General features: G+C 42.0%; 2 protein-coding genes across 4 annotated transcripts; one reads left to right on the forward strand and one right to left on the reverse strand.

The window, feature by feature from the left end:
- Positions 1 to 122: 122 nt before the first annotated feature.
- vcpip1 (valosin containing protein (p97)/p47 complex interacting protein 1) lies at positions 123 to 5,440 on the forward strand. The gene is made up of 3 exons (XM_076981252.1): positions 123 to 3,029; positions 3,527 to 3,613; positions 3,871 to 5,440. The coding sequence occupies exons 1-3, from the start codon at positions 407 to 409 to the stop codon at positions 4,545 to 4,547; spliced, it is 3,387 nt and encodes a 1,128-aa protein (XP_076837367.1). The 5' UTR covers positions 123 to 406; the 3' UTR covers positions 4,548 to 5,440.
- Positions 5,441 to 6,474: 1,034 nt separating this feature from the next.
- Positions 6,475 to 13,975, reverse strand: adhfe1 (alcohol dehydrogenase iron containing 1). 3 transcript variants are annotated; one of them, XM_076981254.1, is made up of 14 exons: positions 13,685 to 13,975; positions 12,312 to 12,349; positions 12,157 to 12,200; positions 11,306 to 11,359; positions 10,726 to 10,880; positions 9,567 to 9,763; positions 9,273 to 9,350; positions 8,982 to 9,087; positions 8,732 to 8,884; positions 8,017 to 8,115; positions 7,484 to 7,562; positions 7,161 to 7,257; positions 6,909 to 7,066; positions 6,475 to 6,789 (listed from the first exon to the last, which is right to left on the reverse strand). In XM_076981254.1, exons 1-14 carry the CDS (start codon positions 13,735 to 13,737, stop codon positions 6,706 to 6,708), a joined length of 1,395 nt encoding a protein of 464 aa, XP_076837369.1. In that variant the 5' UTR covers positions 13,738 to 13,975; the 3' UTR covers positions 6,475 to 6,705. The 3 variants fall into 3 exon arrangements, with proteins under 3 accessions (XP_076837369.1, XP_076837368.1, XP_076837370.1); XM_076981253.1 differs by having other exon boundaries at positions 12,297 to 12,349; XM_076981255.1 differs by lacking the exons at positions 12,157 to 12,200; positions 12,312 to 12,349.
- Positions 13,976 to 14,564: the final 589 nt, after the last annotated feature.

A 14,564-nucleotide genomic window follows, 5' to 3' on the forward strand; every position in this document is an offset into this window, starting at 1 on the left:
ACGAACACGACCCAAAACTGAAGGACTTGCTTGGCATTTTGGTAATTGTAGTCTACAAAAGTGTGCCAGGCATTATAAGTTTGAATTTATTTGTCGCTGTAGTAATATTGTTGTATCAGTACGTTGTTCAAATTATTGCAAATAACTGTACAAATATATGTATATGTAGCAAAAGCTTTGGATGGTAGTACGTCGTTGAACTTGAGTAAAAACTACAAATTCCGGCATCCTTGGTTCTCTACGGAGGGTTAACGTCCTCAATCAGACAGTGGGAACTCGGTGGAGAAAAATAACCGCTTCCGTGTTGTTCTATACGGATAAATATCAGCTGAAAATTCAGCAGCCTGTAATAGAATACTATGATGGTTTTGTAACCCGTTACGACAGTAAAGAATCAGCCATCACAATGTCGTCGGCCCAAAGCGCAAAGAAAAGAGACAAGCGAATTTTATCAGGTATCTGCCCAGACTCCAAATGCCAGGCGAAGCTATTCTTCCCCGCTTACGGCTCAATCAGCATTGAATGCACGGAGTGTGGCCAGCGACACGAGCAGAAGAGTCTCCTAAATGTGGAAGAAGTGACCGATCCAGACGTTGTGCTTCATAATTTACTAAGAAATGCCTTACTCGGCGTCACGGGAGCTCCCAAGAAAGGGACGGAGCTAGTTAAAGTGATGGGTCTGTCCAATTACCACTGCAAGCTGCTGTCACCCATTCTTACCCGTTACGGCATGGATAAACAAACCGGGAAAGCGAAGCAACTACGTGAGATGAACCAGGGCGAGATCTTTGACTGCTCGCTGCTGGGCGGGAGGGCTTTTCTTATAGAAGAAGAGCATGTGTCTACAGTTGGCTATGGTAAGGACAGATCTGGTAGTCTTATATACCTTCACGACACTTTGGAAGAAATTAAGAAATCCAATAACAACAAAGAATGCCTCATTCCAATTCATGTGGACGGAGATGGCCACTGCCTGGTCCACGCCGTGTCGAGGGCATTAGTGGGTCGTGAGTTATTCTGGCATGCACTGAGAGAGAACCTTAAACTCAGTTTCAAGCAGAATCTGGACCGCTACAAGGCTCTTTTCCAAGACTTTATTGACACGGCGGAATGGGAAGACATCATCAGCGAGTGTGACCCTTTATTTGTGCCCCCAGAGGGCGTCCCACTTGGCTTGAGGAACATACACATTTTTGGGTTGGCCAATGTGTTGCACCGTCCTATAATCCTTCTGGACTCTCTTAGTGGCATGAGGAGCTCAGGTGACTACTCAGCCACGTTCCTGCCGGGCCTAGTACCCGAGGAACAGTGCCGGGGAAAGGACGGTTCCCTAAATAAACCCATCTGCATTGCCTGGAGCAGCTCGGGCAGGAATCATTATCTCCCCCTGGTGGGAATTAAGGGTATGCCACTCCCTCGGCTACCTGCAGCACTGCTGCCCAAAGCATGGGGGGTTCCGCAGGAGCTTATCCGCAGGTATGTGAGTCTGGACTCCTGTGGAGGTTGTGTGATCGGAGGTGACCGAAGCCTGCAGGAGAAATACCTCCTTCGCTTAGTCAACGCCATGGAGGACGTCTTCATGGAAAAGCACAGCATCCACCCTGCGCTTGTGGCCGATGTCCATCAGTATATTTACCGTCGTACTGGGGTGATTGGCATCCAGCCAGAAGAGGTAATAGAGGCAGCAAAGAAGTCGGTGCAGGAGAATCGCTTGCACCGCTGCCTGATATGCAGTGCTTTGTCCGAACTCCACGTGCCTCCCGATTGGCTGGTGCCTGGCGGGAAACTTTACAACCTGGCCAAGTCCACTCATGGCACTCTGAGGGTGGACAAGAACTACAACTTTCCACTGAACAACTTGGTCTGTTCCTACTGCTCCGAAAGGGACGTCCTGGTGCCCGACTACAAACTCAGCTCACTCTCCACTTGCACCTGGTGCCATGGGACCTCGGTGAGGCACATCCGTGGTGATGGATCAGTGGTTTATCTGGATGGAGACCGGACCAGTACACGCTCCCAGGGGGGAAAGTGTGGCTGTGGCTTTAAACATTACTGGGAAGGGAAGGAGTATGACAACCTTCCAGAGGCATTCCCTATCACACTGGAATGGGCTGGACGTGTAGTCAGAGAAACCGTTTACTGGTTCCAGTACGAACTGGACCCAGCACTGAACAGCAATGTTTACGATGTTGCAATGCGCCTGGTCACCAAGCACTTCCCTGGAGAGTTCGGCAGCGAGATCCTCGTCCAGAAGGTCGTGAACACCATCTTGCACCACACGGCCAAGAAGAACCCAGACGAGTACAATCCAGTGGCCATACAGGGAACTCACACACAAGGGCAAGGGGGCGGGGAGGTGGTGGAGTCGGACCTGAACCCCCCGACGAAGATCATCTTGACGGGACAGAAGGGCCGCACGCTCCACAAAGAGGAGCTGGTGATGAGCCAAGCTGAACGGATCCTGCAGCACAGCATCAGCGAACAAGCAGCCCTGTCTCAGCGCAGACGCACGCAGCGCCAACGTCTGCAGGATCAGACCGCAGAGCCCCGTCCCACCTCGCCTGCGTCCTCTGCTTCCTCCTCCGCTCCACCCACGCCTACCAAAGCCCCGTCGGCTAGCGGCGAGAAGAAGATCCGCGTGACGACAAGCGACGGGCGGCAGGCCACTCTGCAGCTGCAGGCCCACACCACCTACGCTGAGCTGCAGGGAGCCATAGCCCAGGCCCTCAACCTGCCGGCCCATCAGCAGTGCATCCGGTATGGCTTCCCTCCAAAGGAGCTTCCCCCACCTCCCCCCGAGGGGCAGGACCTGCCTGTGGCCCTACAGCATGGAGACCGTATCACTGTGGAGGTGCTGAAGGAGAAAGTCCCAGATCCTCAAGCACACACCGCACCAGAGACACAGCACTCCCACGACACGCACACACCCCCCCCAACGGAGCCCTGGCTCAGCAGGACGGGCAGCAGAGAAATACAAGACAACATTGACCTGGAGATGTCATCACTCTGTCTCCTAGCAACACTCATGGGTAGGACATGTCTCTCTATATATATGGCTAATACTGCCCAAATAGTGTAATGTATTGTTCAAAGGCTATTAAACTCCTAACAGTGTTTAGAGGACTTGACAGACTGCAGGTATGAGGCATTTGTTTTGTGTTTGTCATTTATTTGTTTTTAAGGCTGGTCAGGGTTAGGGAACTCTTATGTATACTTCCTGAAAGTGTTTTTTGATTACCCTTTTTGGCTGTTGAGTCAGTGAGGTCATTGCAGAGTTTAAGACCTCTGAAAAGAAATAATATGGTATAATGAAAAAAGAAAAATATCTTTTAGATTTCATTAACAAAAGTATTATTAACATTTTACGTTTTCAGTCTAAAAATTATTTTAATAGGGGACTAATACAATTGAATACATTCTGCATGATATGGAATCTACACACACACGTATGTATGTATGTATGTATGTATGTATATATATATAATCAACAGCTTGCTACTGTGCATGTATAATTTTTCCCTCTTAGGCGAGGATGTGTGGTCCTATGCTAAGAAGTTGCCTCATCTCTTTCAACAAGGAGGAGTCTTCTATAACATTGTCAAGAAAGACATGGGTACATGTTTCTATCTTCTCTCTTACTATTATTCTGTGTGCAGGCTTATAAAAGGTGTTTGGTCAGGGGTCTGGGTGTGGTGGCCTTACATACTCTGGTTTCTCTATTGCAAGAAATCTGTATCTAGTTGTATTAAATTTTAGGAAATTTCACATCAGAATTTGGCACACCAGCTGGCCAGTCTGTTTATTAATGTTGACTGATTGTTAACTGTGTTGTGTGTTTCTCGGTGCCTGTGCATCTGTGTGTGATTTTAGGTCTGTTGAATGGGAAGCATTGCACTCTACCACACTTGACTGGTAAGACGTTTGTGTTCAACGCAGCAGAAGAGCGTTTAGAGCTGTGTGTGGATGCAGCCGGCCACTTCCCCGTGGGTCCCGATGTGGAAGACCTCATCCAGGAGGCCTTGACTCAGCTCTGCTCTGAGGCCCCTCCCCCTCGTAGTCGCGACGGAAGCCCCTCCCATGGCCTTAAACTGGGGAGCGGGGGGGCAGTGCGCAAGAAGGAGCAGACCGTCACTGCGTTCCAGGGCAAAGGTCATTCCCTGGGCTCCACCACTGCTGAGCACCAGCCAATTAGGCGACAGCACAGCAGCGGGGTGGACCTGAGCGCTAGCGTACGAGGGGAGGAGCTAGCGTTATCGGGGGAGGAGCTCGTGCGTGTGGCCCCGGGCGTGCTTACGATGCGTGAGGGGCGTGGCGGGGTGGAAATAGAGCCGGCGGCGGTCGAAGCCCAACGGCGACGCCTGCAGGAGATGGTGTCAAACATACAGGCTTCTATGGACAAACACCTACGGCAGCAGACCACAGCCACCACCACTTCCAGCACCACCAGTAGACGCGATGGAAAGGAGGAGAAGCCGGATGAGCAAGAAGAGATGGAGAGCCAGGGGCCAGAACCTCCGGGCACCTCTGAGCCCATGGACCAATCCTGATGAAGTGTCCCTTCCGTCTCACACACCTATATCAATTTGATTCATGTAGTACACACACATGTATGCAGTCAATTGCACACATTTATACAGAGTCCTTCTACTAACCCTTAGCAGTGCAGTCTGTTTACTGCTCTGTGTGTGCGTGTGTGTGTGTGTGTACATTCCTAATACATAGTCTTAAGGAGTTTGGAGGTGAAATGTGAAGGTTTAAAAATGCCATCTATTAGAGTATACATACTTCATATATGCGCTTTACGAACATGCTTAAGTACTGAGCACACTAATCAGGCTTACAGAGTGTATGTGTATAACCAAGTGTGTGTAGTCCAGACATGATCAAAGTTCATCTAGTGATCAATAAAAAGCTTCCTATAACAATTGGTACTTTTCCCCCAAATCAGACACACAAACACATCGTTCTTGACGGGTGGCAATGGACTCTTTGTTCTAGTTCACAGGGACGTGAAAGGTGTTTTAGTCTGACTCAGAATAATACCAATTGGTATTGATTAGATTTTCCTCAGCAGGCTGTGCGTGTGTGTGTGTGTGTGTGTGTGTGAGAGAGAGAGAGAGAGTGTGATGCTAAATGTTCTTAAAGGTAGGACGTGATCTGTGTTTGTGATTCCCAGAGAAAGTCTGTCCTGAGATTGAAGTAGCACTTTTAGTGGAATTCTACTGGAGGCCTTCATTTTTATTGTGACCTGGGTGCATCTGCCTTTCAGAAGTCACAATGACAAAAAATAGACCCAAATAGGCAGAATATAAATTGATCAAATAAGGGTTCATTTAGGTTCACAGTGCTATATACAGATTTATTTCTGTAAATTTGGTTTTAAAATGCTGTATCCCCGAGTATCTAGTTCTCTGAAAGTTGAATAAAATGCAAGATTGGAGATACAGTGCTTTACATTTGACACCAAATGCTTAGAAGATGATAATGCTTCTTCATTAGAATGTAATTGAAGCTTCTTAATTCTTGTGTTAGGATGGTGGAGGAGACGCAGAGGTTTGCCAACAGCCATGTGTTCAGAATGAGTGCAGTGGTGGAGGAGGATATGTTTACATTTGCCAGTGGCATGGTGGTCTCTTCCAGTGCAGACTGGCATCACCCCCACAGCCTCAACAGTCAGTCTGGTTTACCTACAACACAGTACACTCCCCGCCTCCACACACATGCTTTCTTCTCAGAGGGTTGTACAAGTTCCTAGTGGAGTGGCATCAACTTTCTCATCCATCTCCTCTGTACATTTTTTTTCCTTTCAATCCTTGTTTTCGATGTCATGCAGGTAAAAAGGTCATATGAAACGTTCCTCCATGTATGGGGTTGAGAATACAGACATGAGCAACAGCTGAGGAACAGGAAATTGGTTTACACAAGAAGTGAGAGTAAAATTATTGTCTGAAATTAATGAAAATTATTATTTTGCTTGATGGTTTTCCCATGGAGGCAGATTATACAGAACATAATAATAATATAATCTCCATCAGGATACAGTACCGCATTAGCACTGCGCCTAACTATTGACAATAGTTTGATCAGCACTAAAGATCATTCAAAATGATTCTCTGGTAGGATGGTGGATTGTAAGTTGTGTATTATAATAGTATATATTGTACAATATATTCTGTATATATATTCTTTGTTTTGTGTTTTGTTTTTTGCTCGTTTGATTGGGGATTTTTCCCTCCTTTGGTTTTTTTTTCCTGCTGTTTGCCAATAAAGCAGTTTGAAGAGCCTACACAGCTGAATTGTTTTGCATGTGAAATGAATTTCCAGACTAACAACAAAATAAAATTACTGACTCACTGCAATATGCTGTGGTTACTGGTGTCTGACAGTTGCCGTGACAACAACCCTGCTTTTAGGGATCCACCCTCCTAATGAGCAAATTAAAGCACATCAATAACAAGGATCTTTAAAGCAATATAGTACTAATACCAATATTTATTCAATCAATTTTCAAATGGTTAGAGCCAAATTTTTTACCACATTTATAATGTATCTCAACATTTTAGCCTTCTAGCCTAGGGTGATGAAGATTTGTCAATTATTTGACAATTTGTTATGCGGTTAGGGTTAGACAACATGTGTTGTTAAAAGCATACAAATACATTTGACTCTTTGATTTTTGTTTATATATACAGAGTATATGTGTGTTCAATACAGTTTCATGGATGCTGCAAACAGATTAGTTAGATCCTCTTCAGTGTGAGATCTGGGAGCCAGTTTCGTAACCCGCTCCTGCAAACCACACAAATGCACAAAATCAATGCACTAAAAAAAATTGAGAACAAATGATCTAGTGACTCTTGCATCTCCTGAGGGGAGAATCAAGGCAGCACTGGCCCGTGGGAGCGAACCTGAGGAACAGTCCCTTCTACTAGGATAGGGATGTCATCTTTACTGTAGCCAATCGCAGACAAGCCGTCTTCCACTTCCAGGTCATATAGGAAGTTCTTCAGTGTGTCTGCCAAGATGAACCCAGCATCAGCTGCCTTCACATTCCTCACGTCAGCACCTGACCACCACACACAGATATACACATAAACACATACAGGCACATGTGAACACACACACACCCCAAGCACAGTATGCACCAGTGCATGCTTTACCCAGTATTTCTGCCGCCTCCAGGTGGCGTTCAGGACACATGCTGGCGGTGAAGGTGAAGACCGCAGGGGAGGTGAGAACCACAGAGAGACCGTGAGGCTGTCACACACACACACAAACACACACACACCAGAGCAGTGAGGAAACAACGCACACAGGATATCTAACTATGAACTTTTTTATACATTCTAGGGTGAGTAATTAACTGGATCATGTTGATTGTCAGATTTACATTACATATTGTTTTTAATTTCTAATGTGAAGAGTTTGTGAAATTCTTCCATTGCTATTTTAAGTGTTACTTATTACTCAGACATGAGCTCACCACTAAGGGATGGTCCACTTCATAACCTTTGGCTTTATACTTTTTTACATTCCCAGCAATAGGGTATGACATCCCATGACTGAATTATAAAAAACAGAAAGCATTCAGTAAGAAAATTTCTACAAATCTAATTGCTGCTCATGAGGCTGATATCCTTGGAATTAACATTTTTAAAAGTAATGCATGGCAAAAAATTAAATTTAATCTTCAGCAACAAAATATTGACTTGTTCCATATATCCAGCAACCCAATACAAGAGAGTATAACTGAGTGACTCTTGGTAAATTAACAGTCCTGCAAATCATTTGTGCTCTTTTATCACCCTTTACAACACAATGTTGGAACAGTGGGCTAGACTAGGTTTTACTTCTTTATATTGGTAGTGGATAGGGGCTTCTATTATAGTGAAATACTACACACTTAGTACCTAACTATGTTTAGGTATAATATGTGGAAGACATCTGACATTTGCCCCTGATGTAATTAAAGGGTTAAAAGACATTCATATCTGTAAATTAGGTGTAAAGAATTACCAAAGATGAACTCCTGCATTACCAAAGCCAATTCCAGCAAACACACTGGCCAAGTGCATGCCAGAGCGCGCCTCCACGTCATCTGAGTCACGCACGGCTCTGACACACACACACACACACACACACACACACACACACACACACACACACACACACACACACACACACACACACACACACACACACACACACAAACACACACACACACACACACACACACACAAACACACACACACACACAAACACACACAAATAAGCACTCACATATGCATATGGGTCATGTATCATTATATATAACTTGAAATCAGACTATACTAATATCAAACTATGATTATCATACATTTTAAAACAAACTGAAATGTTTTAAATTGTCAGTTTGTAGAGGTGTTAAAATTCAAGCTAGAAACTTTACATAAATCAGGATCAAATTAAACTGAAAGCTAACTCTATGTCTCTATGTAGAAACAAATAACTATAGTTAAAGAGGAGGACATGTTTTCAGCAAAACATAGTAGATGGCTACAAAGGATTGGAGACGTTAAATTCTTAGGTGCCAAAATTTTAATTTAGGCTTATAATAAAAATTAAAAATATATATATATATTTTTTTTTCTCAGCTTCAGAAAAAGTAGATCAAACACGAGTTGGCATATGGCCAATAGGTCTGGGTACTAGTAACATGTGTAGAACTACAACTCCCTACTTTTTCAACTACCTTTTCAAGTATTTGGAGACCATGTGGAGGGCATGCCTTGCCCAAACATCACTGATCGGGTTCCTGCCTTGATAGGCAGGACGACTGATGGGGTTGGCAGGGCATGGGCTCCTCTTGTCATACGGTAATGCAGTGAAGGACTCCAGTGCATGGCTGAGTTGTAGGAGTGCACAGAATTAATATCCATATATAGAAAGAGTTCCCAATACGTCCCTGACTATACACAGAACCCACACCGAGTTAGCTTTACCAGAGCACGTCAAAGCCGCTGTTGGCAGCCACTCTGGTGGGCATGTGCAGTGTGTGCAATGGATCCACCATCCCCAAGGTAGGTCTCAGCAATCGACTCGCTATGCCTAAAAGAAAGCACATGGACAGGTGCGCACACATACATACATGTAGTGTTTAAGCAGTCACACACTCAAGCAGCGGATATCCAGGACCCACGAAGATGACAAATGAACAAACACATTGGAGCGTTTTTGCAAACGTGATCTTGATTTATGAACATTAAGAAGTTTATTGATTGATTTTCACTTACCTGTCTTGGCCTTCAGGTCTTCAAAATCAAAGATAGCCACACCTGTCGTCTCACTTCCTGTACCTGCTGTAGTGGGAACTAACACACACACACACACACACACACACATACACACACGAAAGGAAAAATGTGTGCACACACTCATAGACAGATAAATACATTATATATCTAGTCTATATGATTTATCCTTGTGAGTTTGTTATTGTGTCTTGTTTTGTACATATGTGCAAGTATGTGCATGAGTACCAACAGTGTTTTATTGTCCCTTGTAATTGTCTGTTTGTGTGTCCATACCAGCAATAATAGGCTTCAGTGGGCCTGTGACTGGTTTTCCTTTCCCAATAGGGGCATTAACATAATCCAGAAACTCAGCCTCCGGGTTACATGAGTAGAGATTGGCTGCCTTGCAGGTGTCAATCACAGAGCCACCTCCCACGGCCACATAGGCATCAAAATCTTTTTTCTTCGCAAAATCGATTGCCAATTTAAAACTAAAAATGGAAAGAATTTATTAGAATGTTGTTCAACCATTATATAATGAATCCTCTTAAAATGTACTTTTCACTTGATATTACATAATAGTTTGTAACAGTACAGACTATATCTCTGTTAACATATGTTTGTTTTATGTGTCTGTGTTTATAATACACACACATACACACACACACGACTATAAGTGATAAGTTATATATATATTGAGAGAGGGAGAAAGTGAGTGAGACAGAGAGAGAGAGACAGAGAGAGAGAGAGCGCCCCTGGAATTGAGAGGATTAAGATCCTAAGAATCTTGCTTAAGGGCCCAACATGGTTACATGCCACTTAAATCACCTTTGTCCCTAATATGAGGGGTTTGAGCTTCAGCAGGTCATCTTGATCAAGTGTACATGTTTATTGGCTGTTGAACAGGTATCCCTAATAAAGTGGCCTGTGAGTGTACACCAACAATTGTGAGATCTTATATAAGTTGTTGAGTGCCTTTCCTAATTATGTCCAACCATGTCACTTAGTCACATGTGAAATTGTATTTCAAGGATGACTGATAGCAGTAAGATGCGCTAGAGCTTAACTGCAAGTGTCAATAAAATTCATAATAAACTTAATAATTTCTGAATTAAAAAACTGCAATAATGTGCAGTTTAATAAATGCAAATTGAATTCAGTTCTACAAAATGACAAAACATTCCAAAACAAATGCTTCCTGTCACTGTATTGTATGTGTACAGTGTATAATGATGATGAAATAAGGAGCTGAATCAATTTAAGAAGAGTCTGAAACATAACAAAAGTGGGACATTTCCTGTATGTACCTTTCAGTAAGTGAGCAAGTCAACATTCCAAAACATTCGAAGTTTAGTGTCCTTTTCAATTGACATTTTACAGTAGTCATGTATAGAAACATAGAAACACACACACACACACACACACACACACACACACACACAATACACTCTACCTGCCATCTGTAGGTTCCACCCTCACACTGTCGTAGCATTCATACTTCACACCATGTTTGGTTAGAGAGTCCAACACGGCCATTACTGGTGGCAACTTGGACAAGTTTTTGTCTGTCATCAAACACACATTCTGTGCACCCAAATTCTTCAGGTCCTGATGCAAAACAATCAGAAAATGGTAGACTTCATTACAACCAGCTTCAAATCCAGACCAACACTGTTCCTAATTGGAACTTTAGTAAAATACATCACTATACCAAGGTTCCCAAAGTGGGACTCAACTAATTTCCCTATGAAATTCAGATATTTAGAAAAAAAAAGTTACTCATATACTCATCATGAAACTATGAATTATATATTTGTATGATATATTATTATATATTTGTTTGAACTTTGTTAACAAATGCACATGAGCACACCACAGCTTTTTTTTTAAATAAAAGGAATCTGATTATTTTCCTGGACACTTTAGGAATACCTGCACTAAATATCACTGTACACTAAACTATATTACATTACTACAGGCACTGAGATTTCTGTATCATCCTCACACTTATTTTAATGAAATAAAAATGTTACCATGCCAATCTCTCTTGTCACGCCCTCCCCATATCTGATGCTAGAGCAACTCATCTGAAATATAGTAAAAGAAAAATTAGAATTTTGACACCAACCTTAAGTGGCTCTACAGAAAACAAATAAAAATAAGCATATAAAGTTTATTCTAATTTGAAATGATAAAATTGTTAACAGGGATGGGAAGGTAACTTTCAAATTGTGTAATATAACAACTCAGCAGATGTGTAACTGTCCCTTCCTCACATAGCATTAGCTACAAACTGGCTCCACCAATGTAAAGAACACAGAAAACAGTTCTCTTTACATCTGCTGATTAAAAACACTCTTCTGAGAGAGACGATGCACTCATAATGAAGACTCGACATACTCCCATTAAAAACTGCGCCGCACTCAACTGAGGAGACAACGCATCTTGAAAAGTGAATTATAATCTGGGGTTCTTCGTTCCCAGCCATTAGATGTAACTAGAGCGTTAGCAGGAGTTTATGAACTTATACCCACTGTGGGACATATCATGCCAAAGATTCAGTGTGAGTCACAACTGTAAAATGTAAAATTAATAAAGTCAAATACCCAAATGGCATCAGGGAAGGAACATAATGTTTGGTATACATTTTAAATCTTTTATTGGACACAGACTACATTTTATATTAATGCTGTGTGCAACAACAATGATGGGTTTTCCCTCTATTGGGGGGGTTGAAGTAAGTGATCCCTGTTAAATTGTCATGTAATTCTGCTAGTAGTTACTATATGGTACCATATGTACCAATAATTCAACTGCATACCTGAATATGTAATGTTGTCACATGTTTGCATTACTACCATATAGTATGGCTACTTATACTGACCTCAAATGCATAGTCAGTTTTCCTCCCACTGGCATGACTTGAAGCTACACAGAGAAACATTTTTAGATGTACGCTTTGCCTTAAAACTATATGAACTATTCTTGTGTTTAGTATGTGTACTGCCTTAAGCACAAATTTACCTGGATGATACGTACAAGAGGAATTCGTGTGTGAATGAGCAGGACATCTGCACCTGTTACAAGTAACAAACTGTATTTTACACTGCATGTACGACCCTTGGACCAGCAGGTTCCCAAGTCCTGAATAGCAGTTTTAGAAATTAAGAGAACTGCTACCTATGTCAGACTCTGCCTATTGGATGAAAAGAAAAGATGGCACTCTGATTCTCTTAATTACTATCTGAGAATACTACTAGAATTACTAGAATACTACTAGAATACTAATCAAATTGCTTGATAGTATGGCTGCAGTCTAAGTGCATCTTATGGAATTTGGAAATGACCTTCCGGATTGAAATGTTCTGTAACGTAACGCAAAACTGCAAGAAATACGAACTATGAAATGTTTCAATTTTCACTTCACAGAATGTCCTTTAGCTGCTTGGCCCATTTCAGAGTTCTGAAGAAGGGGTTACTAGAGCCATAGAGTATCTATTTTACTAATGTATTAATAATTGACCCATAGCCACTTGCTTTTAATAATGTATTTTGTTTTTCTGTTATTCAAATGTTTTCTTTTATAGTTAGAATTCGTTAATTTTATGTAATAAATATGAATTACTTTCTTATAATTATGTGTTAGTGTGTTATAATTATCTCATAATTATGAGATACTCTATGGCCCTATGGCTTAGCCCCTCCAGCGAGGCAAGTATCTATGGCTCATTTAGTCATTAATGTGGCAGATATGAGATAGCAAGTCATATTAAAGAGATACAGTATCTCTTTAATATGACTTACTATCTATGAGATAGTATCTTGTGGTAATCTCATGATGATGAGTAATAATGAGAAAATAAGCCATAATTATAAGGCAAGGTCATATGACATTTGCATGTGACGGAAATAGAGCAGAGAGCAGGTAGTTCTTCCTTCCAAACCCAACGTTAACTGGCAGGATTCATATAAATATGAATAAAATACATATAAACATTAATAAAACATTTCCTTGAAAAATATATTTCATTTAGCGTGTGGTCATAATAAACGCACACTCTGAACGCATATTACAGCCACCCTAGTTGGCTGCACTTTCTACGACGGAGATTCTGGCCAATATTCGAATGAAACTTTCGTCTTCAGGCCAAAGAGACACTTTAATGGGCTCACTGTTATGTGCAGTGTAAACGTTATAATGTGTAAAACTTTACTTTGACCCGTTTACATTTTACAGTAAACATTAGTTTACATTAGTCTGCCGAATTAACATGGGACAAGAAAGGTATGCAGGGTGAAGGTGAATTTGTAAAGCTTGGTAACATGTTTTACGTATAGGCCTACGGAGGTGCAGGTAGAAGTTCGGTAATATTTCCTCAAAAAGCCGTTTTTACGCCGTTTTGTAGACTTACGCCGCACTGGCGAGCTGCTGTAGTAAATGTGCGACCCTTTTGCGATCTGCCATGACTTTGCGTCTTCTCGGTGTCCTTTATTTCTACGTGCCTTGGCGCCCCGGGACTTCAATGACGATATAAATATTAACCTAAGGTCGGCGAATTGACTTCCGGAGTTAACACATCGGGGTCCGTTTCTCGATAACGAGCAAGTTTAGGAACGACGAAACCAATTTTGCGAGTGTCTCCCCCCAAAAAATGCGAACGAGTTTTAAAAAGTTGATTCCGCCTCTGCTTCTGGAAAAGCTCTGCCAGTCGAAAACCGAGCCACCGATTAAAATACATTTTTTCAGCAATATACCATAATATATTAGGGAAAGAATTAAGGGAAGATACTAACTAATTACATTACACTTTAAATTAGTTTCCATTGCATATTAAGCCTGTAAATTTTCACGCAATTAACGTTTCATGCATCAGTATACAAACATAGCAAACCGCACCACAAACGATTTTTCCAAAGACGAACTCACCCAAAATATTGGAAGGAAAAAATTCCCAAAGACATAGTGTAGAAGTAGTGTTGTGTAAAAAAGAAAGATGCAGTGTTGTTGTATTTCATCATTTACCTTTCAAGTGGTGAATGAACATCCATTCATCCATCCTTCCATCCATCCATCCATCCATCCATCCTTCTCAATCAATGACCCAGTACATATATCCACCAGCACATGCACCATCCCAGTTGGTCCAAATTAAGGAATAATTACTCTCATTTGATCACAGTGAACCATAAAGAGGTGGTTGCATAAGACTTGACAACATAGATATTTATGCACAAACGAAATTAAGATAACTTTAGTCCTCCCAGCTGACACCTAAGGCCACCTCATTGCTA

The sequence above is a fragment of the Brachyhypopomus gauderio genome, chromosome 19 (genome assembly GCF_052324685.1).
Source record: "Brachyhypopomus gauderio isolate BG-103 chromosome 19, BGAUD_0.2, whole genome shotgun sequence".
Taxonomy (NCBI): domain Eukaryota; kingdom Metazoa; phylum Chordata; class Actinopteri; order Gymnotiformes; family Hypopomidae; genus Brachyhypopomus; species Brachyhypopomus gauderio.